The 27,175-nt window shown below is 42.1% G+C and overlaps 1 protein-coding gene across 1 annotated transcript in view; it reads left to right on the top strand.

The window, feature by feature from the left end:
* Nucleotides 1-27,175, top strand: part of LOC124856004 (cat eye syndrome critical region protein 2 homolog) — a 57,191-nt gene that overhangs the window by 21,229 nt on the left and 8,787 nt on the right. The window contains exons 2-13 of the mRNA XM_047346190.1: nucleotides 7,889-7,983; nucleotides 11,935-12,118; nucleotides 12,639-12,766; nucleotides 12,930-13,010; nucleotides 15,097-15,164; nucleotides 15,306-15,466; nucleotides 18,985-19,074; nucleotides 19,187-19,337; nucleotides 20,189-20,318; nucleotides 23,441-23,478; nucleotides 23,572-23,663; nucleotides 23,783-23,909. Of these exons, the coding sequence (XP_047202146.1) occupies nucleotides 7,889-7,983; nucleotides 11,935-12,118; nucleotides 12,639-12,766; nucleotides 12,930-13,010; nucleotides 15,097-15,164; nucleotides 15,306-15,466; nucleotides 18,985-19,074; nucleotides 19,187-19,337; nucleotides 20,189-20,318; nucleotides 23,441-23,478; nucleotides 23,572-23,663; nucleotides 23,783-23,909 (1,345 nt within the window). The remainder of the gene's footprint in view (nucleotides 1-7,888; nucleotides 7,984-11,934; nucleotides 12,119-12,638; nucleotides 12,767-12,929; nucleotides 13,011-15,096; nucleotides 15,165-15,305; nucleotides 15,467-18,984; nucleotides 19,075-19,186; nucleotides 19,338-20,188; nucleotides 20,319-23,440; nucleotides 23,479-23,571; nucleotides 23,664-23,782; nucleotides 23,910-27,175) is intronic.

The following is a 27,175-nucleotide window of genomic DNA, read 5'->3' on the forward strand; positions in this document are numbered from 1 at the left end:
AATAACACAAGTGGAAATAGATTTGCAACCATTTGCAGGACTTTGGGCGTGTGAAGAACTGGTAGAACGCTGACGCTTTGTTCTGGTGATGTTAGTGGGGGCGCATTAGGTGTGACGGTTCTTTGTGAGGAACAACAAGGACCTGGTGGCAGGCTGTGGAGTCATCACACTGTTCCTTCTCACAGTGCTTTATGGACAGAGGAGACAGCGACTCACAACATTCAACTTGGGTTGTGTTCTGTTCATATTTGGTCTACATTTGGACTATTTTTGTCCTGCTTCATCAGTAATTACTGTGAGGAAGATTGACTGAAAGGATGAAAAGGTCTATTTTACTACAAGGATAGGTGTCCACAGCACTCAGCTGCTGTAGAGCTACAAACTGATGGGGACAATGCATGGAGGGAGAGGAAAGATAAGGACAGAGAAAGGAAAGAGATGGGGGGTCTGGGCCTCAGAAGCCCGACAGATTCTGGGCCGCAGGGCCGGGGGAGGAAATGTGTGAATGAGACAAATAAGAGGTAAAGAGAAGCAGCAGGGATCCTGGGGAGAGATGGCAAATAGCTGATAGCAGGCCAGGCCCTACAGAGAGCTGCACCTTTTCACTGAGCCTTTACTCAACCTCCAGTGTTTGTGTGAATATTCAAACTGAATCAGCAACTTGTCTCCACCCATGGCTCTGTGATAAATATGTAGCTCAGATTTATGTTTAATAGCTTATCACTTATCTGGCTCTCTTATCTTTGAGTCCCATTGATGATTAATGTGAATCAGCCAAAGTACTCTCTCTATTCTGCTGAGAGGTGTTTGGTGTTTGTGTGTTTCAGCTGTTAAAGTTATTAATTGCCTGAAGTTTTAGTTTTTTGGATAAAAATGATTCTAGGTGCAGCAGAAAGTCCCATGAAGACTCTTTTTATGAAGTATTTTCTCAGCCCAGCCCACTGAAGGATCAGCAGAAACAGCACACACCAGATTAATTCTCCTTCACCTTGCTGTTGGAGACGTCAAGTGGCACTTGAAAGATGAGGAAGGGCGGTGTTAATCCAGGCTGTAACAAGGCCTTCGATCTGATGTGCTGCGTTCAGATCCCCCCTCCTTCCCCAGCTGTGGCCCCAGCTTTTTCAAAGTGTGTTCAACATGCAGCTCGCCTCTGATGGATGAGTTCACTTTGGCCCTGAGGCTGGCCGACAGGGGGCCTGGAAGAAGAAAAGAGCGTGACGCAGGATCTCTGTGCATCCTTTGCGCCTGTTGACAGAGATATACACAGCATATATTAGGATCAAAGTTTATCAGCAGCTGGATAACACGTGAACATAAGAGCAAAGGGGAATCTATTTCCGTTTAAGCAGCTGTTGGGTCTCTTTGTTTAGCTTTGTTTTTATTACTTACCATGAAATTGGCTGCAGTCGATCAGATCCAGATGTTCTTTAAAGCAGATTTATCTCTGGTTGTGTGAAAGTTTCTGCTCATTTCTTCCACTTTTGACTCTACTGCTTAATGTAGAAGCTGCACTGAAGTTGTGTTTAGGTGTGGGCAGTCAATGAACGATGAATTCATTCGATCCAGTCAGCGTTCCAGAAAAATTCATTTGTGATTTATCCTACAGGACGTTGATATCCAACATTATACAGCTATGACTGCACATTGTATATTAATCCCCGTTCCAGGATCTAAATCTAATTCATCTTCATACAAACCTTAAATGAAAATATGGTTAAGAAAACATTGATTATTATTCCTGTATTTATCCCAGAAAAGATCTATTGATTCTGCTTTAATATTTTTGGCAGAAATCTTTGGAATAATTATATTTTGAAGATATTTTATTGTGTATGGTTTAGTCTGAATGGTGGCCTGAACATAAATTGCCACTTGAGCCTAAACTGAAAGCTAGATTGTTAGTAAAAGCTAGTAATTATATCTGCAATAACCATCATCATAGCACAGCAGTCCAACGCAGCCAACTAAAGTCATATTGTCTCCTGGTTGGAACTAGAGATGCTAGGAAAGCTTTTGTGGCTAGTTTCTGATTGTTTTTTAAAGCTCCGGTCTGCTGTAAGGATTAACCGCCACAGCAGAATTATTTCCGCTCCAGTAGGACCCGGTTACAGAGCTATCTCTCTCTCTCTCTCTCTGCATCACTGGAGATCTACTACTGTCCCGATTATTGGACAGAGGAATCTGTACAAATAAAACAGGTTTACATCTTCTCTTCTATGGGACACATTCAGCTTTCTCTACAAGAAAGAACAAATAATTGTGTTGTGTCAAATTAATCATTCATTTACGGTAACTGTAGCCATCTTGTTGTTAGCTTTCAAAATGTAAACGTATCAGAAGCAGAGGTGATGTCACACTGTGTGTGAGAATTTAAATGGTTAGCGTGGCTAGCATTGGCAACTCCAAACAATGGTCTCTGTTCGTTTTCCTTAGAGACGGCCCAAAAGGCTCCAACATTTCCCTTACAGGCAGAAGTAAACACCTGAGAAGTTAAACCAAAAGCCCAGAACAACTCTGCTGTCATTTGTTCAGCGTTACTGTTACCTCCTGAAGTTCAACTCAAAAATACGTCCTTTATAGTGACTTCCTACGGCTTTAAACACCTCACTGATGTGGGCGAAGGCTAACCTAGTCAGTTTGAGCATTGCTGTTAGCTCTGAGGTGTGGTGTGTTCATGGACTGGAAGAAAGGTTGTATTTTTACAATTTCCTCATAGTTAGTCACCATTCACCAGCTGATTTCCTTATGCATGTGTAGTTTGATCGGGTTGCCTTTCTGACTGTCGACAGAACAATGTTTATTTTATTAGCTGTCATGTTTTTAGAAAAAAGTTAAAGTTCTATATCATGTTTTGTTGGGTCCTGGGACGTGTTGCATTGTGGGTAATGAGAAAGCTGACAGTGCAGCGAAGAGAGCCTCTAATGCAAAGTTCACGGCAAGTCAAAGCCCTGCCTCAGAACCTCAACCTGCTTTGATATTACTGTAAAATTGGTGGAAAGCAACAAACTGAAGGAGATGAATATGCAAATTTAACCCTTTACTAAAAACAAACTGTGTTTTTTCATTTAAATATTCTACCCATGGTGCCATATGGTTAACATGTTCATTTATTAAAAGGCGAAGGGCCACCATCATGACAGTTCATTTATTAAATCTAATGTTTTACATAATCTGTGCCGTTTGTCACAGCTGTTGTTGCTGATATAGGACTAAACCATAATTGCCCCACCTCACCTGAGTTAGCAATGCTGTTCCCTGGTTCTGACCGATGTCTCCTGCTGAATGAAGTAACCTTTGGTTTCTGATGTTTCTGACAGGCTGAAGCTGCTCTGAACATTCAGCTCCTCAGCTGGAGCACTTAATGAAGCAGGTTGTTATTTATAGCTGATGATGGAGTCCATCTCTCTGTTGGCTTCCATCATGTTTTTGCAGAAACGGATTAAACATTTAATCTTCAGTGTCTGTGAGACAAGTTTAGTTTTTTTTTTTAAGGATCTTTGTTTGTAGGAAATCTAACCCATCGTTTTGTTGTTCAGTGAGTCGAGGTCCTTCTTCATTTCCTATTATAGGTGCAGGTTTTACATTCTGCATCAAAGACGTTTAACCCTCTGTGATATCAAGCATTTGTCACATCAGAGAAAGGAGTAGTTGGCAAATTTTAGGTGTTTGGTTATCTTTGTGGTGTGAAAATTTCCATTCTATTTTTTTCAAAAAGCTGTATCTGTCTGTTAGGATCTGTTATCTTCAATCTCCTGCTATATTTGACAGAAGTTTGAGTCAGAGGCAGCAGCAGCGGTTTGTAGTTTTGGGGTTTTTCTGTTCTAACCTCAAGCAGAAATGTTTATTCTATCCTGTTTATCAACCTCTCCCTCCTGCTCCTCTGTTTTTCATCGTGCTGACTTGTTGGCTCCTGGTTTCCATCAGCCTCCATGGCCAGGAGGTGTGCATACTGACCTTTGGTGACCTCTGAGTTCAGCTCTGTTCTTCTAGGGTGAGACAGACAGATGAACATGTGACGGCATAACAATGAAATATGCCTCCATGTCATCGAGAAACTCTTATTAAAAAGTATTCCATTTTTGTTGAAGTCTGATTACTGCATCCTATAGCAGGACAAGAGCTCAAGAACTTCAAAATAAAGGTCCCAGAGTTAGATCTGGTGTTTTAACCATAAAGTTCCAGTCTTTCTAATAAGAGCTTAGACTCATACAGGAAATAAGGCAAGATTCTGTTGCAGCACTAGATGTTGAAGGAGAATCACCAGGAGACAGTGGCTCGTTGAATGTTATCACAGTCTTTCCTGGAGAAAACAAAGGAAAACTGTTTGTCCTCATATAGATTTCTTAGATTTCTTTGTGTGTTTTTCATCATTTTAATGTCAAACAAATTTTACTGTAATATGTGAATATATAAACGACTCCTTGTAAAAACTATAACTGGGTTTTTTGGTTTACATTAACTAGCCACACCCCAAACCTGATTACTGCCAGACCCGTAGAATAAAAAAAACCCACTAAAATAGAACCTGTCAGACAACATGAAGTAGGCAAAATAAATCTTAAAAAGCAGTATATCATGAACAGACGAGAAACTGAAACTCACTGACATCTATCAGTCTAGACAAGGTTACAAAGCCATTTCTAAGGCCTTGGGACTCCAGAGAACCACAGGGAGAACCATTATCCACTAATGGAGAAAACATGGAGCAGTGGAGAACCTTCCTGCCTCACATGGGGGGACAGGTGGGCGAGTGGTTAGAGAGCAGGGCATTTGAATCCTGGAGAGGCCACCAGTACCCTGGTTCAAATCCCACAGTCTGCCACTCTTGGTCCCTGAGCAAAACCCTTAGCCCCTGAATGCTCCTTGGGCGCCGCACAATGGCAGCCCTGTGCTCCTTAAGGGATGGGTTAAATGCAGAGGATCATTTCTCCATCGTGAGATCAATAAAGTCTAAATTATTATTATTATTTGCCAATAAGCAACTTAATGATCCCCAGACCTTTGGGAAAATATTCTCTGCACTGAAGAGAAAAATTGAGCTTTTTAAAGGGTCTGCATTCAGTCACATTTGGTTTAAAACTAAGACTGCATTCTGCAGGTTTTGGAGTGGCCTAGTCAAACTCTGTTAAATCCAATTGAGATGTTGTGGCATAACCTTAAAGCAGGGTTTATACTTGACACATTGAACAGGGCGTGAGGATGCACACCTGCCCCTGAAGGAGAGCGAAGAGCTGTGTTTTTGGAGTATACTGCACCAACATGTTCAGGTTCGCGCTCCGTCAGCAGAGCCCTGCGCTACACCCAAAGCACGACTATAACTGAGCCTTAAACAGGCAGGTAATGCTGGGAAACTCTCCAGTGTTAATGTCCTTCAGTCAATTCAGCAAAGCAGAGTTGGTCAAAATTCCTCCACAGTGATGTTAAACCACCAGTTATTAGGTTTAGGAGGAAATTAGGTTTTCATATAGTTCCAGGTTGATTTGGAAAGCTTTTTCACCCCAATAAATGAAATTTAAATCATATTTCATATTTCCATTCATATTAAAATTTAAATTAAAAGATCTAAAACATTTATGTCTGACAGTAAAGACAGTAACAACCTGAAGGGGGCGAATACTTTTTCACAGCACTGTAGCTGTTAGTACCTCAACCTGAACTTGGCTTTAAATTCTGTAAAAAGGAATTTTAACTGGACACTTGACTGATGGAAAACTGCATTTGCATTTTCAGGCACCCAGCCTCCCTTTGTCCCGTCCTGTTGGACTCCAGAGCCTTGGGTATTATTGGGGAGCAGTGCATTCTGGGAGGCCACGCGGGGTGCTGTGTCTGGGTTGGTCAGCAGAATAGAGGAGGGGGCATGGCTGTGATGCGGCTCTCGGGCCCTGCTGCCTGCCATCTCTCCTTGGTGCTTTCAGGTCTTTTATAGTTTGCTCGGTCAGTTACTGCCGCTTCATAAAACCTCAATAGCTGACACACAATGCCAAGCAAGAGAGGGGTCATGGCTAAAGTTGAGTTACTTCTGAAACCTGACCACATCAGGCAAACCAGGAAGCATTCACTGGACAACTGACAAAGTCCCTCCTGCTGTAGTGTCGTTGCTGCTGGCTCGCTTTGCTGGAAAATTCTGCCCAGGGACCCGGTTTTAAACAAGACACTATTGCTGTTATGGTGCTTGTGATTTCCATATCAAATCTACTATTCATATTCCTGTTTGCATGTTACAGAGCATAGTTTGAAGATTGACTCATGGCCACTGGGCTCATCCAGATACATGTCCACCCTTTTGTCTGTTAAGTGCAGTCTTACCTAAGCTTCCATTTGTGTCCCAAATGTGTGTCATCGGTATTTCTTAACCAACGCTGCAGTGTTGCAAAATACTGTAAAAAGTAGTCCAGCTTCTGTCGGAGGGAAGGATTGTGCTAAACCAGTACAGATAAGACATTGCAGATGATTTATGATGCTACAGGACATGGAGGTTTGGACCAATTGGTAGAAGGTTTGATGAGTCAGATCGATGTAGGGGGGGTGGACATAAACCAGTATCACCACAGAGAATATAAAAGCTGTCAAGCTTTGCACAAACATGCCATCACACGTGGGCAGCTGTAAGTTCCTGAGTTTCCTGAATGCTCACAGGTGCTGTCTGGAAGTACAGCTTGTGCTTTGTATTTTATGATGTCCATAGCTCTAAAAAGCTCTAAAAGATCAGAGTAGCATTATTGTATAAAGGCAGCTTGGTCATAGAGGGTTCCTCTAATCCAGTGATGAATATAAAGAAATAATATAATAATAAACTACGTATTGGATCAAATGAAATAAAGCAGACAATCTCTGCTGTGAGCAGTCTTGTAATTTTTGGCTTTTCTGCTAAACCAAGCAGAACTAGAGAGACACTTATCAGAATGTTGTGGTAGATTTCTGGTCTCCATTTTTTGTTCAATCTTTGACCAGCTGGTGCAGATGTTAGTCATTCCAACAGCTCTTTAAAAGCTTTAATACAACAAGATTTAATAACTGCATTTAAAATATTCTGTCAAGCCTTTCTGCTGTGACCAATCCTAACCATCTTCTTATTCTAAGACCTTGTCGTACCACTCTGCTTCTGGTGCGTGGACCTCACAGACAAACAGGAGCTTCTCTTCCTGGTATGTTTGGCTCCTTTGAGACGCTCCTACCACAGTCTCATGGGGGGGGGGGGGTTTAGACACCGTCCACTTCTGTGCTTTTTTCAACTACTTGATGTTCCTGATGGATAAATGGTCCACCATGAGAAAACCGCAGGTCCTTCATGACTATTTCTTTAAAACATCTGCTGTGAGTTTGGTGCCCCTCTCTCACTGGGGGTATTATTGCTGCTGCCAGTGCACACAGTCACAAACATCTGAGCTACACACAGACATCTACAGAGTCCTAGCAACCATAGTGGGGTGGGTACAGGTGGTTACATTTACCCAGGCTTGACTATCGAGTGGAGTGGGAGCTGTAAAACAGAGTGGTAGTAGTAGTTTACTTTATTCTTTGAGTCTTCTTCCCCTCAGCAACAGCTTCCTTAATCAAGGGTGTTGTTCTTATCACAACCTGCCTTGGTAGATTCACCGACCAGAACCAGTGCCAACAGCAAGAATAAGGTTGTTCCATATGTGGACACACCTGGTCAAAGGGTGACCGCATGGCAGAACATGTAGACGGGCTTTTTTGGCCCGCCACAGAATTAGTTCAAGCTGCACAGGATAACAAGGACTCGAACAGCTGAAAACTCACTGATCCAGTATTTCAGATTTTATATTTCCATATTTGTAGCTGAACTCTGCAGCATTTTCTAGAATTATCCACCGTTGACTTTTTAACACTGAGTGAATTAAATATGTCCTTTTTTTGTTATTTCTAGGAGCTCGAGAAAGCTCTGTCAGAACAGGACTTGGACTTCCTCAGCGACCTCGTTGCCTGCTTGTTGCAGGGATGCTACCAGCGCACTGATATCACGTGAGTTGAGACCCTAACAGGGAGCTTTGACATCATGGTTTTTGAGAACACACGCCGTCTGTCTTTTGTTAGAATAAGTGAGCAAAACAGGGTAAAAGCTGCATCCCAGATATCTTCTTCATCATGAGATTGTGCTACTTATGAGGGAAAAATAGCTTTTAGCATAACTTTATAAAAAAAAACATTTAACCCAAAGTCATACTGTCATTAATATTGACAAATTCCTGTCGTCAAAAATGTTGAGTATTTACAAGATTTGTGAAAAAAATACCAGTACTTTATTAGACAAGGTTATTTTCGAATAAATCCAACCCTTATATTGTCATTTAGTCTTGGTGTAGTGAAGTAGTACAGCATAGTCTGCATTTCTAAGGCTTTAGGACTTCAGATAAACATCCCCACACATGGAGAACACATGGAACAGTGGAGAACCTTCCCAGGAGAGGCTGACCTACCAAAATTACTCCAAGAGCTCATCAACAACTTATCCAGGAGGTCCCAGAATGACACCTAATTCTCTGCAGGCCTAACTGCCTCAGTTAAGGTCAGAGGTCATGATTCTACAATAAGAAAGAGACTGGGCAAATATGGCCTCCATGGGAGCATTCCAAGGCCAGAACCACTGCTGACCCAAAAAACCACAAAGGGCATGTCACCTTTAGCAAACACGGTGGTGGTAGTGTGATGGTGTGGACCAGATGACTTGCTATTCTGGACAGAATCATGAATCCTGGTAGATGATACTGAAGGACAATGTCCGATCATCAGTGTGTGACTTCAAGCTCAAGTTGGCTATGCAAGATAATAACCTATAGCACACCAGGAAGTCCACTTCAGAATGGCTCACAAAGAACAAAATTAAGGGTTTGATGTGGCCTAGTCAAAGTCCAGACCTACATTGGCTTGGAAAAGTGTTCACCCCCTTGGAATTTTTCCTGTTTTGCAGTTTCACAACCTGGAATTAAAGTGGATTGTTTGAAGGTTTGCACCATTTCATTTACAGAACATCTCTACAGCTTTGTAGATTTTTATTGTGAAGCAAACAACAAATAGAACAAAATAACAGAAAATCTCAGCCTCCATAGCTGTTCATTGCCCTGAATTTAGTACTTTGTAGAGCCTCTTTGTGTGGCTCTTCCAGCATTAAGTCTCTTTGGATCAGTCTTTATGAGCTTGAATCATCTTCCCCCTGGGATGTTTGCCCATTCTTCAAGGCTAAACTGCTCCAGCTCCTTCATTTTGGATAGTTTTCACTTGTAAACAGCGATCTTTAAGTCTAATCACAGATTCTCAATTGGATTGAGGTCTGGACTTTGACTAGGCCATTCCAACACATTTAAATGTTTCCCCTTAAACCACTGGAGTGTTGCTTTAGCAGTTTGCTTTGGGTCATTGTCCTGCTGGAAGGTGAACATCTGTCTCAGTCTCAGATCACAGGCACACAGAATATCCCTGTATTTAGCACCATCCACCAAATTCTGACTAGTTTACTTAAAACCCCACCCTGACTTGTACTTCTCAACAACTTTGTCCCTGACTTGTTTGGAGAGCTCCTTGGTCTTCATGGTGTGATGCCTCTGTGTCCTTTAAGGAAGGTGAGTTTAGACTGACAGATCATGTGACCCTTAGATTGTGACCACATGTGGTCTTCATTTCACTAATTATGTGGCTTTGAAGATAAGTGGTTGCACCAGAACATTTTAGGGGTTTCATACCAAACGGGCTGAATACGCAAATGACAATTTTCTGTTTTGTTTTTTAAATTCTATTTTTTATATATATGTTCAAATTTAACATTAGCTATTAGACAATTTTGTGCAAATTCATCACATAAAATAAGATTAAAAACATTTAAATTACAGATTGGAATATAACAAAAGAGGTAAAAAGCCAAGGGGGTGAATACTTTTGCAAGACACTTTATTGTGATTAAGAATCTGAGGCATGACCTTCAACAGGCTGTTTGTGCTGAACAAACGCTCCAGTGAGTTGACCAAATTCCTCCACAGTGATGGAAAAGACTCATTGTTGGGCTTTAGGGCAAGATTAAAGTTTCAAATTGTGCCTGGTTGGTCTGAATATATACATTTCTTTTAGTAAATGAAATGATCATTTAAAAACTGTTGTTTTGTATTTCCTCAATTTATCTTTGGCTATTAAAATTTGGTTGACCTAAAACATTTAAGTTTGACAAGAAGTATAAACAAGAAATCTGTGAGTCGAAATCCTTTCCCCGCTTCACAATCGTGTCTGCACTGTAAAGGTAGTGTTAGTGTGTAAACACCCCAGGTACAGTAGAAAACAACCAATAAAAATAAGTCCTTTTGGCTGCTCTCTTATACAGCGAATCATTACAACTTGCTCACAGACTTGGCAGAGTTGCCTTCCTAATGCCACCGGGATTCAAACCCAGGCCGTGTATCAAAGACATTAACTTGGTCCTAAACGTAACGTTGTATCTGCATTAGTCACAGGTCCCAGGAACCTCCACAGGAAGTCTGAGTCACCAGCGCAGCAGAACTTACTCAGTATGTGTTGGGTTCAACTGGTGGGAGTTGGTGTTATGATGGTTGATGATTTTGACATGAAAGCAGCAAAGCCACTGAAACTTTTTTCTCTCCTGTGTTCTGATGATGGGAGAAAGTGACTAAAGCAGAGGCTGGTATTCAAATCCACAGATATTTTTAGTTGCTGAAGGGGATTCCCCTTCTGTTGCTTCTGCTCTACACAATTATTAGAAAGTAGCATAATAATTCAGTGCAGTGATGAGCGCAGAGGCAGGATCCAGTTTTTCCACCCAGGCAGCATGTAGCAGGAAGTCGGTGTGCTTTATTGGACTGGACAGGCGCTGGTATCCTGGGGGCAGCTGCTCACTGCTGGCCTTTCACAAAGCTGCCCGATTTATCTGCACGTGTTAAACGCTCTGCCGGAGCTGGAGGGAAAGCAGGGTGGGAGGACGTCGGGGAGAACGCGGGGACAGAAAGGAGGAAAGAGAAGGGGGCAGCCTGCAGCAAAAGTGCACGCTGCTCTTTTAAGATAAGCTACTTTTATGTTTGTTGGTGCATAGATGCTCCGATAAAGCCCAGCCTCAAGGACAAGACAGGGGTTTATCCTTTAAAACTGAACCAGCCTATAGCTGCAATACAAATCCAGCTCCCATGAAAAGTTAAGGGCGTGCAAATACAGGTGGTGTATTTACATGCTGTATGTAAAACTGAATCCTGACCTGAACAACAGGACTTCTGAAGAATTTGTTCATCACAGCAGGTTATAAAAGCATCCATGAGTTCAGACCCCACCAATCAGACTGTGAGGCCTGAGGCAGCTGATTGAAAATGATCTGCTTGTCTTTGAGTGATTAAATAAAAAACGCATGAACAAGGCTTATCAGATGAGACCCAAGTAGAACTTTCTGGTTCTAATCAGGAATGTTTAATAAAATGTAAATAAAAGGTTTTAAAATAGTAAAACTCTGCTGGTTCAGGTTTGAGGCTTGTTTTCCTGGGTCTGGATCAGGACCTCCAGCCCACAACTGATAGAACAACACATTTTGTTAATTATAGCAGCACACTAGAAAGTCCCATGACAGTTTGTGGAACATTTGATAACTTGTCAAGTCTTACGTTTTAAATTATGCATAAGTATGAAAGCTTCTGTAACCTTTGTAATCCACGGTTTGCTCATTTTTATAAAAAAGCAATTTATCACAGAGATCTTATGCCTTCAATGTCAAAGTAAATGTGATTAACAGTATATACCTTCGATATTGCATTCAAATAGTGAGAGTTAAGACAAGGAAATCAAACATGCATCATATAAATGATCAGAGATGTATAAAATACTGTTTTTTTCTCTTTTTTTTTTTAGAAGTTCTTAAACAATTTGTGATATTTCTGCAGATTTTGGGAACACTGTAAAATAAATCCACTAACAGCTTCCTGCTCCGTTTAGCCCGCAGACATTTAGCAGTTACCTCGATGACATTATCAGCTACCGGTGGGAGCTGGAAGAGGGGAAGCCCAACCCGCTCTGCGCCGGGCCGTTCCACAGTCTCCCACCTCGCACCCAGGTGGAGCTGCTGCACAGACTCTGTGACTACCGCCTGGATGCTGCTGATGTGTTTGATCTCCTGAAGGTACATTACAGATTTATCAATATTACGTTTGTAATAAGCAGTTTGTAAGGAAACGGTTCTCCTCATTAATTTATCTGTCTTTGCCCTCTGCACCAGTGAGGTTCGGTCATTTCATGGGGTTTGCAGCTGGTGTTTGTTGTATGGTTTTTCAGATTAAAATGAATGTCTTTTAAATTAATACAAACCCAACGGTTGCCTTTTGAGTTTCCTTTCACGTTTGAGCTCGGTATTAATATTTTAAAAATGATTTCCATTTCGAACCCATCTTGAGGCAATGCTTATATTTTTTCTTGCCTTTTTCCCCCAATGTTGCATCAGGTTTGAAAGGGTTAAATTAAGGTGCCTTTGAAAAGGTCAAAGGTTTATTATAATGCTGTTTTTCACTCAGATACTGAAACTCTCGTGTCTTTGTATGATTTACAAATGAGTACGCTCAAAGGATTGAAGCACATTAATCACTAATTGCTGATGAATAGAAATATATCATTTAAGGTTTTTTCTCCACCCCCTCCTCCTGTAGGGGCTGGATGCAGATAGCCTGAGGGTGGAACCCCTGGGGCAAGATGGAGATGGTTCCCTCTACTGGTACTTTTATGGCACTCGCATGTACAAAGAAGAGCCACTTAACAGGAAAACTGAGAGACTCTGGTAAATCTGTGTGTCTTGGTTTGCCCTGCACACCAAGATTAAATGTTACTGATCATTTTTCATCTGGTTTAATACAGGACATTAACCCATGTTTACAGGCTTGTTAGAAATTCAGTAGCTAATTACCCTCCTTACTAGGTATTCCTTGTTTGTCTTCAAACAGTGAAGTTGACCTAACATTACCAGAGAAGAAGAGAAGGGGAAGACCACCAAAGAAACGAAAGCTAGATGACAATAATATAAGGTAAATATGAGTAGAAGCAGTATCGTTTGTGGCCGTGCATGTCCTGCACAGACGTACTGCTTTTTTAAACTCTTATTTTTACTGTGACACAGCAGTTGTAAAGGCTGCTCGCCATATGTTTTTATTCATTCTTAAGGAAGGCTCTTATCTGTTTGCGCTGAAGCAAGACCTTCACTATGCCTGAAAATAACTCAAACTGATTCATCTCTTGTTTAACTTACAATGTTTTACATAATTGTTCTTCTACTACAGATACAGCTCTATTGATTATAATTTAATTTGGTAATTCAACTTTAAATGAAACCCGTGTTATGTGGATTCACCACACACAGATTGGCTGATTTCAAACATTTATTTTAGACTGGTTTACAGCTGATTAAAACCCAGAATTCAGGGTTCAGTTTCATAAAATTTCAAAATCACATAAGACCAATAAAAATGGTTTTAGTCCAGAAATGTGGACCTACTGAACAGTTTGTCCATGTACTTAACAGAAGCTGCACCCAGTTGTTGGTCCAGACTCCTTTAGCATTAATGCAGCAAGGAAGAGATCAGCCTCTGGTTCTGCTGAAGTGTTCCGGATGCCTAAGTTGCTTGAATTGCAGAACTTCACCTCTGCATTGTTGGTCCTGGTGTCTCTCATCTTCCTGTTGACAAAAACCCCTAGATTGTCTGAAGAGTAAAGGGTGAGGGCAGTTTACTGGTGTTACCATGGTGATTAAAGCAGGTATTAGTACCTTTTATTATTGTGGGCTGGTACAAGGTCCTGCAGGAACATAAAATCAGCATCTCCATAAAGGTGGTCAGCAGAAGGAAACTTGAAGTGCTTTAAAATGTCCTGGTAGAAGGTTGCTCTGACTTTGGACCTGATAGAACCAACACCAGCATATGACATGGCTCCTAAAAGCATCACTGACTGTGGAAACTTCACACTGAACTTCATGTTGCTTGAATTCTCGGCCTCTTTTAGTCTTCCTCCAAACTCCGGGACCAGAATTTCCAAATAAAATGTAAAATCTTTACTTTCATCTGAGAAGAGGACTTTGGACCATATTCCAGTTCTTTCTCTAGTTGGTCCAGGTAAGACACTCCTGGCGTCTCTGGTTCAGGAGTGGCTTGACACGAAGAATGGGACATTAGTAGCCCATGTTCTTGATACATCTGTGTGGATCTTGAAGCAATGATTCCAGCTGCTGTTGGTCTTTTGTGGCTCTTCACCAAACTCCTGAATAAAACTCCACACTTTTTCCTTCCACTCAACCTTCTATTGAGCCAGAGTCTTAAACAATAACCTTTTATGGCTTCTCCAACCTCCGGAGGATGTCAGTGACTGTCACATTAGCAGTTCTCCCTATGACTGTGTAGCCCACAACATAATATTTCTGTATTAATAATGCTTTTTTGTTTCATGCAATATTGGGTTGCAAGGTGGTGCAGTTGGTTGCACCTTTACCTTGCAGCAAGAAGATCCTAGGTTCCCTGTCTGGGGTGTTTGTTCATGGAGTCTGCATGTTCTCCCTGTGCTTGCATGGGTTTTTCGAGGTATTGTCCAAAACAATAGGAAACATGCATGTTAGGTTAATTGCTTTCTAAATAGTGCATGTGTGTGCATGCCTGTTTGCCCTGTGCATCTCTATGTTGCCCTGTGATTGACTGATGACCGGTCCAGGGTGTACTCCACATTTCCCTAATGACCGCTGGAGATAAATAGACAATGGATGGAGGATGTAATATTGTAAGCTTCTGAGAAGCTAAAATTTGGGTCTTCATAGCTTTAAACAGAATCATCATTATTGTCCAGGTTTGTGCATACAAACAAGGAATTTGACTTTAACAAATAGTGCTCTGTAGTGCCACCTGAAGGTAAAAGTTGGCCCCCATTAGCCATAACCAGAAAAAATGCTTGGAAAAAAAGCAGCATGATGCATCTATAGAATGAGTTTGACTTTTGAAATTGAATTACTAGAAAATAAATTTTTTGACAATATTCTCATTTATTGAGCTGTACTTGTCCTATGTCTTTAATATATGCAGTAAATGTTAGTAGATTTTAGGTTTATTTATCTCCATACTTTATTCTGCTCAGTGAAGAGGACAGTGAAGAAACAGAAGTGAAGACAGAAAAAGGGCTGGACGATGTTCCTCCAAGCACAGGTAATCCATATCTAACGGTATCAGGGGTTTCTAGGACGACTGTATAGAGATCAGAGCACTTGAGTCTGTTTGCACTCATCTGCCTCAGCTTGTTTACCGTACAATCAGTACTCCAATGACTCTCTGGTGTGCTTCTGCCAGCTCGTAGGCGAGGTACTTGGTCCCTGGTGTGTGATACAGAGGAACAGTGGATCAAGCTGGCCGAAAGCATCAAGGACAAAACCTCCCCACAGGACCGCCACCTTTACCGCGTCATCAGCCACAACTTCCTGCCTGAGATCAGCAGCATGATCGAGCACAAGGTCAGACCTGAAAACACATCGGCACCTTTCTCCTTGCAGCATTTATAATGTGGTTTAGTCAGGTTACAATTATGTTGTTTTAAAGTTGCATTTACTCATGGTTTGTTCCTTTTAATACAAATCTGCACATTACCAGCTTGGAAGCTGATTTTTATTTGCATGATCATTATTTTGCTGTTTTCTGTGTGAGATGCTCATATCTGTGAGGACAGTCACTATAGAAGTGAACTGAATCTAAATATGCTGGGAGGAATATTGGGGCTTTTTTAATTATATAACAACATTTCACAAGACTCTTTACAAGACACATTGATCCAATACAAATTCAGTTCAGATCAGTCAAGTTCATTTCACATATTGCTACATATACTTCAATAATAATAATACAACCGTGTTCAGTTCAGGTGATCATATAACACCAAGACCAGCTGACTGCAGCAATCTTTCCTGGTTTCCTTTATTGTTTCTTCTGTATATATATACACACACCTTTAAAGCTTTCAGACATTTAAATTCAAATGAATTGTGTTAAAACTTGAAAGGTCCTGAAGAACATTGAAGAGCTAAAATCCTCATGTTGTGTTTATTACAGTCCGGACTAACAGGTCTGTTTAGGGATATTTCGTCTCCCCTCAGCTTGTGAGTTCAGACACTTGGTTTACCTGTCCCAGCTTTAATCTTTACAGATTAAAACAGATTACAGAAATCAGTTCAGTACCGTGATGGATCACCAGCACTGACTGTTGCTATAGAAACCCCTTGAACGTTTCTCCATCATTAGCACCAGTCAGGGGAAGAACCCTTCATGCAGCTTGAAGCAAACAGTGATGTCACTCAGGTATTGTACTCGCTCAGTGCTCATTTATTAACATGGCACTATAGCAGCATTGTGGCGGTCCTCTGTAGCAGCGGCTGCTGTACAACCGATGGATGTAGTTTTGGGTTTGCATCATTATTAGAAACCTTTGGTTAAATATCAATCTTACAGGAATGGAATCTGATAACTAAGTCAACAAGAAGCAAATCTGTACAAATGTCTCTTAATTTGAATTCACTCCAAAAATGTGGATTTCTATATTTTAAATTTTCTGGTTTTAAAATTGGATTATTTTAAATACTTCTCATCTCTAAATTACAGCACCAGTTAACTGATAGACACCAGGGTCTCCAGATAGAGTCTAAGTGGCTCCTATCTGGTTATATCAGCTGTTCTCTTTATTTCCAAGTTGGATGTAAAGTAAGGCTTCCTTTAAAAGTCTCCTGTTACGTTGGTGGGTTGTGTGAGTTTTCCAAATCCAGTTTGAGCATTTCTCCTGAGGTCTCTCGCTCCACATGACTCGGGCTGCTGTCAGCATCTATTTAATGGGGTACTGACAGCCAGCAGGAGCTCACCTTGAGGCAGAACCGGGCCTCTGGACTGACAGCTCTGTTGGGCTTCAGGATTCTATCAACCCTTTCTGTGGAATCACCTGAGGCGATATTTCTTATGTGTGTTGGAGAGTCTGGGGGTTATCCTGGAGGTCTGGGGTGGAAAAGTAAATGCTAGGGACTCGGTGTTTCTGATTAAACTGAGTCAGAATTAAAGAGACCGCTCTTCCTACCCTTCTCCTTTTTTTCTTTTCCAACAATATGAATATACATGTGTATTCACACACACACACACACACACACCTAATTGATTGAATTCATAGTTATCCAAATCAGTTCAGCTGAATTCAGTTTACTGTTTAGCACCAATTCAAAAGGACCAGGTTTAATTCAAATGTGTATTCGTTTATATTCACTCCAATTTATTCCTTTCAGTTTTTATTCAAACAGTTATGATGAGAACAATTTCATTCAATAAATTAGAAAATGTATCGACTCTTCGGTTTAATCTCACATCCTGAGCAAGCACAGGGCAGCAAGCAACAGTGGGCAGGAAAAACTTTTTAACAGGACAGTACCTCCAACAGAACCAGGTTTATCTTACTCAGTTGTCTGCCCCGAGGCTCTGGAAACAAACACAGAGAACAACAAAAACCTGCAGACAGAGAGAAAAAAGCCAGGAACAATAATGTTGTACAGCTGCATCAAGACGAAGAGAGGAATCTGTTAATTCCTCCTGCTGAAACAAATACACACAGATCATTACAGGTCATGTTTTTATCTTTAGTAGTTTGATTTTGATTCAGTTATCTTGAAATTACTCATACCTGCAGCAGATTAGGTTTAGTAAACTCCCTTCTTGCTACATTTAGGTGCAGGTTTTAAGTAAACTTACTTATTGTGCAGAATATTATCATTTCTTTGCTTCTTCATTAAATCACACCGAGAGTTTTAACAAAATCAAGCACAACACATACTCTGTTAAGTTTGTTCTCCGTACTGGGACTGCAGTAACAAAAACACAATATTATGATCTTGCAGCCTGGTTTGGGAGTTCTTGCAGCATGTTCTTGACCCATATTTTGAGAATAAATTTCATGTGTTTCCCAAGAAGTATCAAGTAGGATCCGCTGCAGTGGGAGAGACCAATGAGGACTTCCAGGGAGTTTTGCACTTTAGTTCTGATGAAAAATGAAATATCTTTACCAGCAAGAACTTTCTTCTTGTTTGTGTGGCCTCAAGTAAAAGAACAGATTTCTCAGTTCTTTTAATGTACGAAAAGGCCTTGATGGCAGTACATACTTGACTCCACAAACGTACTCGAGCTGGACGTCCACTGGACATGTCTGTGCAGAGCTCGATTTTTACAACTTCATACACGGTGTCACACAATAAACAGCTCAGCGGGGAAGAGCCTCACCTCCAACTGTACGCGTGACCATGTTCTGCCATTGAAGGTGGCCAGCCTGCAGTCAGCTGCTTTACAGAGATGTTGCTCATAGCTTATTTGTAACTCAAAACAGCGTTACTATAAGGTTAAGTGGAGCCCCTGTAGTTTCACTGTGTAACTTTTCAAACGGCTGACGTTATCAGGAAAAGGTTTATGAGTTACCGATCCAATCCAGAAACAGGTTGGGGAGAGGGTTCTTTCTCTCATCTGTCTTGTAGAGCTGGAGAAAGCTCTGCTTATGCTGATGGTTTCTCTGGTATCTCAGTAAAGTTTAAACTCTAGTTTTAACTGTGGCTTTTGAAACTGTTGCTTTTTAAAACCGTGGTTCACCTTGAAGCTGGAAACCAGTCCATTACTGGTTAGGAAGGTTCTTTACTCCTGAAACTCCAAAGGCTACTTTTCCATGAGTTTAATGAAGTCATGTTCTTAAGGTCGTCTATCTATCTTTACCAAACATTACTGTTTCTCTTGGGGAGAGGTTTGAGATCGAGGGGGGCAGCAGAAGTGACCCTTAATGCTCCACAACACCTTCAGGCCTGTAGATGTGCTGGTTTCTAACTAATGCAGGTAGATCTGCTGTCATCCCCAACACTTTTATATGAATTAATAAAGATCATGTTAACATATAACCGATGCACCTAAAAATGTTCTGCTCAGGTTTTAGAAACAGAACTAGATTTTCTTTTTTTTTTTTTTTTAGGAGCGAGAGCAGAAACAGAAGTTACTGGATCCAGCCCCAGTCCGGACATCACAGTGGTTCTCTGAAAATCCCATTAAGCATGAAAAAGAGGTGAGTTGTTCAGATGTTTATAATGAATTATAAAGTGCCCTCTCCGTTTTTCCTGGCACAGCACACTGCTTGAGTGAAGAGTAGAGTAAAACACTCATGTTTATTCACCCAGGACAATCAGAAGGCCAGATCGGAGGAGGAGAGGAGGAAAGATGAAGAACTGGACAGGCAGGTTCTGCTGGCTGAGCAGCGTCGGGAAGAGGAGCGGCTCCTGCAGGAAGAACAACAGAGGGAGAAGTTAGAGAAGATCAAAGCTGTGGAGGGTAAGATGCATGACTGCTTGAATGAATGGAGCACAGATACAGAGCAGCTGGGTCTGTTTGTCTAAAGATCTTTTTCCATGTGTGTAATCACGAAGCTGGATCTGCAGCCGTCAGACTGATACACAATTGAGTTTATTAAATAAACACTGGGTTTGGTGCTAATTGTGAAACATGTTATTTTGTCATCAGTGAACTGCCAGCCGCAGGTGTGAAGCTTTATTTATGGATGTTGATGGATCCCTCACACGTACTCCTTCACATCTCTTTCTCTGTGTTTGTTCCCAGAGAGCAGATATGACACCTGAAGCTGTGTGATTTATGAACAGTACACCGAGTGAGAGGGATCAGAATCTCTTCTCTTTTTAACTCCTTCTGAGGACATCTTTTAAGGCCTGATGAACTACTTATTGTGCTTCTGTAATGTTATTATAGATAAGCAGCATGATCTGGCCTACACTCTGTGGACCTCATGTGTAGATATTCTCCCTCAGACATATTTAATCCACCCAGCAGGGGGTCTGGCAGACCACTCTGCCTTTCATGTTGGAAGCTAAAGCAGTGTTGCATATGTTCTCTCTCTTCTTCTCTTTTCATCATCTGGACTGGAAAAGAGACATATGAACTATTTTATTTTTGCTCATTTGAGCTGCTGGTGTCTCTGATAGTCAAGGTCTGCTTTCCATTGGCCATGCTGACATCCTCAAAGAGACTGCAAGGACAGTTTCACCTTGAACTTGAAAGCCTGAAACCAATAACTTGGTGTTTCCTAAAGCCACTAGAGATGCCTGTTTTCTGGTGGATGTTTCAATCATTGAGGATCTCACTGAACACTGTTCATTGCTTTCTCTCAGAGCGAGCAAAGAGGCGGAAGATGCGCGAGGAGAAGGCCCGGTTGCTGTCTCAAGGAAAAGACCTTCCTCCTGAGCTTCTGAATCTGGAGCCACCTTCTCCCGTCAGAAGAACACGAAAGAACAAAGAATTGTGAGAATCCAATTTATTATATTTACAGATTAGTGCAAAAGTATCCATACCCCTGGAACTTTTTCACGTTTTGTCATGTTACAACTACAAACCTTAATGTGTTAAATAGAGACTTCGATTGATAAGATATCACAAGTGACAGGTAATTGTTAAGTGGAAGAAAAAGGATACAGGGATTTCAAAATGTTTCACAAATACCTTCTGGTGTGCATTTGTATTCAGCTGTTTTTACTGTGATACCCCATAATAAAACCCTGTGGAGCTAGCTGCCCTTCAGAGGTCAAACCCCTGTGTGTGATTTAATCTCATTTTAAATCCGTCTGTTCTGTTTCTGGCCTCAGAGGTTCGTTAGAGAACATCAACGAAGACCAAGGAACATAGCAGACAGATCAGGGAGAAGGTTCTGGTTAAGATTAAAGCAGGGTTAGGTTCTAAAACAATATCCCAAGCTGTGAACATCTCCCAGAGCTCGGTTCAGTCCATAATCTGAACATGGAGAGAGGACGGACCACCTGCAGCCCCACCAAGACATGGATGTCCAATTTAACTGACAGGCTGGGCAGGGAGAGGATTAATCAGAGAAGCAGCCAACGAGGACAATGGTAACTCTGGGGGAGCTGCAGAGATCCTCAGCTCAGGTGTGAGAATCGGTTGACAGGACAACTAATAATTGGGCACTCTGACCTATATGGAAGGGTGGATTGTTGAAGGAAAGCCAGAAGGATTCACTTCTCCAGTTTGCCACAACTAATGTAGGAGACATCAAACATGTTGAAGAAGGTGCTCTGGTCAGAAAAGACTAAAGTTTAACTTTCAGGCCTACATGCAGAAAACTGGTGGAAAACCATCACTGGACATAGCCCTGAAAACAGCAACCACATGGTGGTGGAAGCATAAAGATGTGGGCATGCTTTATTCAGCGGGGACTTGAGATTGGGATGGAAGTTCACCTTCCAGTAAAACAACGACCCAAAACGTACCAGAGCTGCAACGGTTTAGATCTGGGGCGTCGGAGTCCAGTAATCCAGGGATGGCAGGACGGTGCTGTGCTGGCGTGTTGACGCAGGGATGCTTGTTGTTTAGAACGTAGCATATTAGTTTGTTAGAATGGCCCAGTCAAAGTCCAGACCGAAATCCAACTGAGCATCTGTGGCTAGATTTGAATTGGATGTTCACAGTTGCTCTCCTTCCAGTCTGACTGAGCTTTAAGTCAACCCATCTCAGCTACAATCAGAATCAGCTTTATTAAGTTCGTTCATACAAACAAGGAATTTGACTCCGGTACACTTTGCCCTTTTGTTTTATTTTTGCATTACAGAATATAAATATTTACAATGTACAATATACACATATCTAATAAAAAGGTGCATTTACAACATCTGTATGCTGTTGTTTTGTACTCTATTGAATGTTCATCAGAGAAACAGCCTGGAGGAAGAAACTGTCTCTGTGGCGGCTGGTTTTAGTGAACAGTGCTCTGTAGCGCCACCTGAAGGTAAAACTCTGAACAGTTTATGTGCAGGGTGTGTGGGGTCTGCAGAGATGTTAGCAGCTCTTTTCTTGACCCTAGACCTGTATAAGTCCTGGATGGAGGGAAGGTCAGCTCTGATTATTCTCTCTGCAGTCCTGATTATTTGTTGCAGTCTGGACCTGTCCTGTTTTGTGGATGATCCAAACCACACTGAGATGGATGAAGACAGGACAGACTGAATGATGGCAGTGTAGAAGATGACCAGCAGCTCCTGTGGAAGGTTGAACTTCTTGAGTTGCCTCAGGAAGTACAGTCTCTGCTGGACCTTCTTTAGAACAGTGTCTATGTGTGAAGACCATCTCAGGTCCTCAGAGATGGTGGTTCCTAAGAACCTGAAGTGGTCTACGGCCGATACAGTGTTGTTGAAGATGGTGAGGGGGGGTGTATGGGGGTGGTGTTCTCCGAAAATCCACCACCATTTCCACAGTCTTGAGTGGGTTGAGTTCAAGGTAGTTCTGACTGCACCAGTGTACCAGCTGATCCACCTGCTGTCTGTATGCAGACTCATCACCATCCTGGATCAATCCAATGACAGTGGTGTCATCTGCAAACTTCAGGAGTTTCACGGACGAGTCCGATGAGGTGCAGTCATTTGTGTACAGAGAGAAGAGGAGTGGTGATAGAACACACCCCTGGGGGGCACCAGTACTTATTGATCTGGATCAGGAGAAGATGCTCCCCAGTCTCACCTGCTGCTGTCGGTCCGTCAGGAAGCTGTTGATCCACTGACAGGTGGAGGCTGGGATGTTGAACTGGGTGAGCTTCTGGTGGAGGATGTCTGGTATGATGGTGTTGAAGGCCGAGTTGAAGCCTACAAACAGGATCCTGGCGTACGTCCCTGGGTGGTCGAGGTGTTGCAGGATGAAGTCTAGACCTAAGTTAACAGCATCATCTGCCAAACTGTTTGCTCGGTAAGCAAACTGCAGGAGGTCCAGCAGGGGGCCTGTGATGTCTTTCAGGTGCTTCAACACCAGCCACTCAAAGGATTTCATGACCACAGACGTCAGGGCTACAGGCCTGTAGTCATTTAATCCTACGATGGTGGGTTTCTTGGGAACCGGGATGATGGTGGATCATTTGAGGCAGGAGGGGACCTCACATTTCTCCAGTGATTTGTTGAAGATCCTTGTGAAGATCAGAGCAAGTTGATGTGCGCAGGCTTTCAGACATGATGGGGAGACGTTATCAGGTCGTCCAGCTTTCTTTGTTTTCATGCACTGAAAGAGCCTGTTTACATCTTCCTCGGAGATCTTTAGTGCAGGCAGAGGATCTGAAGGTAGGGGGTTGGTTACTTTGTGGGAGGAATTTATTCCTGAATGGGATGTGGAGGAGATGATTAGAGGTGTGAATGGCTTCTTGTCATGTCTGCAGTAGAAGCCATTCAGACAGTTGGCCAGGAGACGACTCTGTTCAGGATGGGTGGAGGGACTGAATATGCCACACGTTTCAGATTTTTAATTGTTGAAAATGTTAAAACCATGGATCGTTTTCCTTCCACTTCACAGTTCAGCACTTGGTGTTTTTCAAGTCACTGTGTATGTATATAAATCACTACAATCACCTACAACATCTCAAATATTTGACTTTACAGTTATGATATTGACGATGACTACACCGCTCTTTATAAAGGTATGTTCATAAGATGTAGTCCACCTCTTGTGCTCTATATCAGTCTGTTGCAGATGTCTGAATGTTTAACTCAATCCAACTTCTGTTGTCTAGTTCTTGAAGCCCTGAAAGCTCATAAAGACGCCTGGCCTTTCTTAGAGCCTGTTGATGACTCCTACGCTCCGAATTACCATGAAATCATCCAGGTACATTGGTTTCATTTACAAATTTGAATAGATTTATGCTGAATATTGTAGGTAATCCAAGAGTTTTTATTCCTAGATGAATTGAATTATTTGACCTTGATGATTTCCCATCCTGTCAGACTCCCATGGACTTGTCCACCATAGAAAAGAAGCTCAGTGACGGAGAGTACGTTGCCAAGGAGGAGTTTGTTGCTGATGTGAAGCTCATGTTTGAGAACTGTGTTGAATACAATGGAGAAGACAGTGGTAATTTATCAGTTACACAAACACATACATGTTATCACTCAATGCATCAGAATCTGTTTCTCAACATGTTTGTTGTGAGAAAGAAATCTCAATAAGTCTCTCAGGGGAGAATTATTGGACCGAGTGCTTTAGTAAAAAGGGATAGACATGGTGCTGTGGCCAGGGCAGCCTTGACAGTGATTAATGGGGAGTGATTGAGTTGTGCTCAAGGGGACCCGGGCCCTGCAGTGCCAGAGAAACATTCCAGGCCCTAAGTGCCCTGTCTGGAGTCATCCATCCAGCTGAATACTCTCCCTAGGGATGGGTGGGGGAGGAGAGATCTAACAGGGCCTAGGGGGTTGTGTGTCAGCAGGAGGAGAAGCTAAAGGGTGAAGAAACAGGGGTTAGCCTAGGCCCTAAGCCCTTTGACCTGGTCACTTGGACAGATCGTGTGACAACATTAGACCAGTTTGGTGTCTCATAAATACAGGTCCTTCTCAAAATATTAGCATAATGTGATAAAGTTCATTATTTTCCATAATGTCATGATGAAAATATAACATTCATATATTTTAGATTCATTGCACACTAACTGAAATATTTCAGGTCTTTTATTGTCTTAATACGGATGATTGTGGCATACAGCTCATGAAAACCCAAAATTCCTATCTCACAAAATTAGCATATTTCATCCGACCAATAAAAGAAAAGTGTTTTTAATACAAAAAACGTCAACCTTCAAATAATCATGTACAGTTATGCACTCAATACTTGGTCGGGAATCCTTTTGCAGAAATGACTGCTTCAATGCGGCGTGGCATGGAGGCAATCAGCCTGTGGCACTGAGGTCTTATGGAGGCCCAGGATGCTTCGATAGCGGCCTTTAGCTCATCCAGAGTGTTGGGTCTTGAGTCTCTCAACGTTCTCTTCACAATATCCCACAGATTCTCTATGGGGTTCAGGTCAGGAGAGTTGGCAGGCCAATTGAGCACAGTGATACCATGGTCAGTAAACCAGTTACCAGTGGTTTTGGCACTGTGAGCAGGTGCCAGGTCGTGCTGAAAAATGAAATCTTCATCTCCATAAAGCTTTTCAGCAGATGGAAGCATGAAGTGCTCCAAAATCTCCTGATAGCTAGCTGCATTGACCCTGCCCTTGATAAAACTCAGTGGACCAACACCAGCAGCTGACACGGCACCCCAGACCATCACTGACTGTGGGTACTTGACACTGGACTTCTGGCATTTTGGCATTTCCTTCTCCCCAGTCTTCCTCCAGACTCTGGCACCTTGATTTCTGAATGACATGCAGAATTTGCTTTCATCCAAAAAAAGTACTTTGGACCACTGAGCAACAGTCCAGTGCTGCTTCTCTGTAGCCCAGGTCTGGGGAATGCGGCACCTGTAGCCCATTTCCTGCACACGCCTGTGCACGGTGGCTCTGGATGTTTCTACTCCAGACTCAGTCCACTGCTTCCGCAGGTCCCCCAAGGTCTGGAATCGGCCCTTCTCCACAATCTTCCTCAGGGTCCGGTCACCTCTTCTCGTTGTGCAGCGTTTTCTGCCACACTTTTTCCTTCCCACAGACTTCCCACTGAGGTGCCTTGATACAGCACTCTGGGAACAGCCTATTCGTTCAGAAATGTCTTTCTGTGTCTTACCCTCTTGCTTGAGGGTGTCAATAGTGGCCTTCTGGACAGCAGTCAGGTCCGCAGTCTTACCCATGATTGGGGTTTTGAGTGATGAACCAGGCTGGGAGTTTTAAAGGCCTCAGGAATCTTTTGCAGGTGTTTAGAGTTAACTCGTTGATTCAGATGATTAGGTTCATAGCTCGTTTAGAGACCCTTTTAATGATATACTAATTTTGTGAGATAGGAATTTTGGGTTTTCATGAGCTGTATGCCAAAATCATCCGTATTAAGACAATAAAAGACCTGAAATATTTCAGTTAGTGTGCAATGAATCTAAATTGTCCTGCGATGGACTGGCGACCTGTCCAGGGTGACCCCGCCTCTCGCCCATAGACTGCTGGAGATAGGCACCAGCTCCCCCACGACCCACTATGGAATAAGCGGCAGAAAATGACTGACTCACTGACTGAATCTAAAATATATGAATGTTAAATTTTCATCATGACATTATGGGAAATAATGAACTTTATCACAATATGCTAATATTTTGAGAAGGACCTGTAGATGATAAAAACAACAGTTGACAGTGTTTTGAGGAGCCGGCTTTATGATGATGTTAAAGGTATAAAAGTATTCAACCTGTTGCAACACAAATGTCACATTTAAATGTTTCCGATCGTCAAACTAATTTTAAGACCTGAGTAAATACTTCCTAAATACTTTTGTTTATTTAGAGAAAAAATCAAACAAACCTGACCCTATGTAAAAAAGTAAATGTTAAATTTTGATTAACCACAGGGTTTACATTTCACCAGACACAGCCTGGTTGCTGCCAGAGCTGCACAACCAAGAAATCATTTAAGTAGAACCTGTCTGACAACACAAAGTAGGCTCAAAGATCTCAAAAAGCAACGCATCATGCCTCGATCTAAAGAAATTCAAGAACAGATGACAAACAGAGTCACGGACATCATCAGTCTAGAAAGGGTTACAAAGCCACTTCTAAGGCATTGGGACTCCAGAAACAGAGTGACAACCATTATCCACAGATGGAGAAACATTGAACCGTGGAGAACCTTCCCAGCAGTGGCGAGCCTACCAGGATTACTCCCAAGACCTCATCAACAGCTGATCTGGGAGGGAAAACAAGAACCCAGAGCAACATCTAAAGCTCTACAGGCCTCACTGCCTCAGTTAAAGTCAGAGGTCATGATTCAACAATAAGAAAGAGACACTGGGAAAAGATGGCCCCCATGGGAGAGTTCCAAGGCCAGAGCCACTGCTGACCCAAAAGAACACAAAGGTCCTTCTCACATTTGCCACAAAACATCTTGATGATCCCCCTAGACCTTTACGGAAATATTCTGTGGACTGACGAGACAAAAGTGGACCTTTCTGGAAGGTTTGTGGAAAACTACCACAGACCACCATACCTACAGTCGAACATGGTGGTGGTAGAGTCATGTCTGGGGCTCCTTTGCTTCCTCAGGAGTTGGATGACTTGCTGTAATTGATGGAAACATCAATTCTATTTTTTAAGCAGAAGATCTTGATGCTTTGAACTCAAGCCCACTTGGGTTCTGCAGCAGTATTGGTCCATATCTTTAATAGCTAACAAAAACAAATTTAAGGTTTTGAAATGGCCTAGTCAAAACCA

The sequence above is a fragment of the Girardinichthys multiradiatus genome, chromosome 2 (genome assembly GCF_021462225.1).
Source record: "Girardinichthys multiradiatus isolate DD_20200921_A chromosome 2, DD_fGirMul_XY1, whole genome shotgun sequence".
NCBI lineage: Eukaryota > Metazoa > Chordata > Actinopteri > Cyprinodontiformes > Goodeidae > Girardinichthys > Girardinichthys multiradiatus.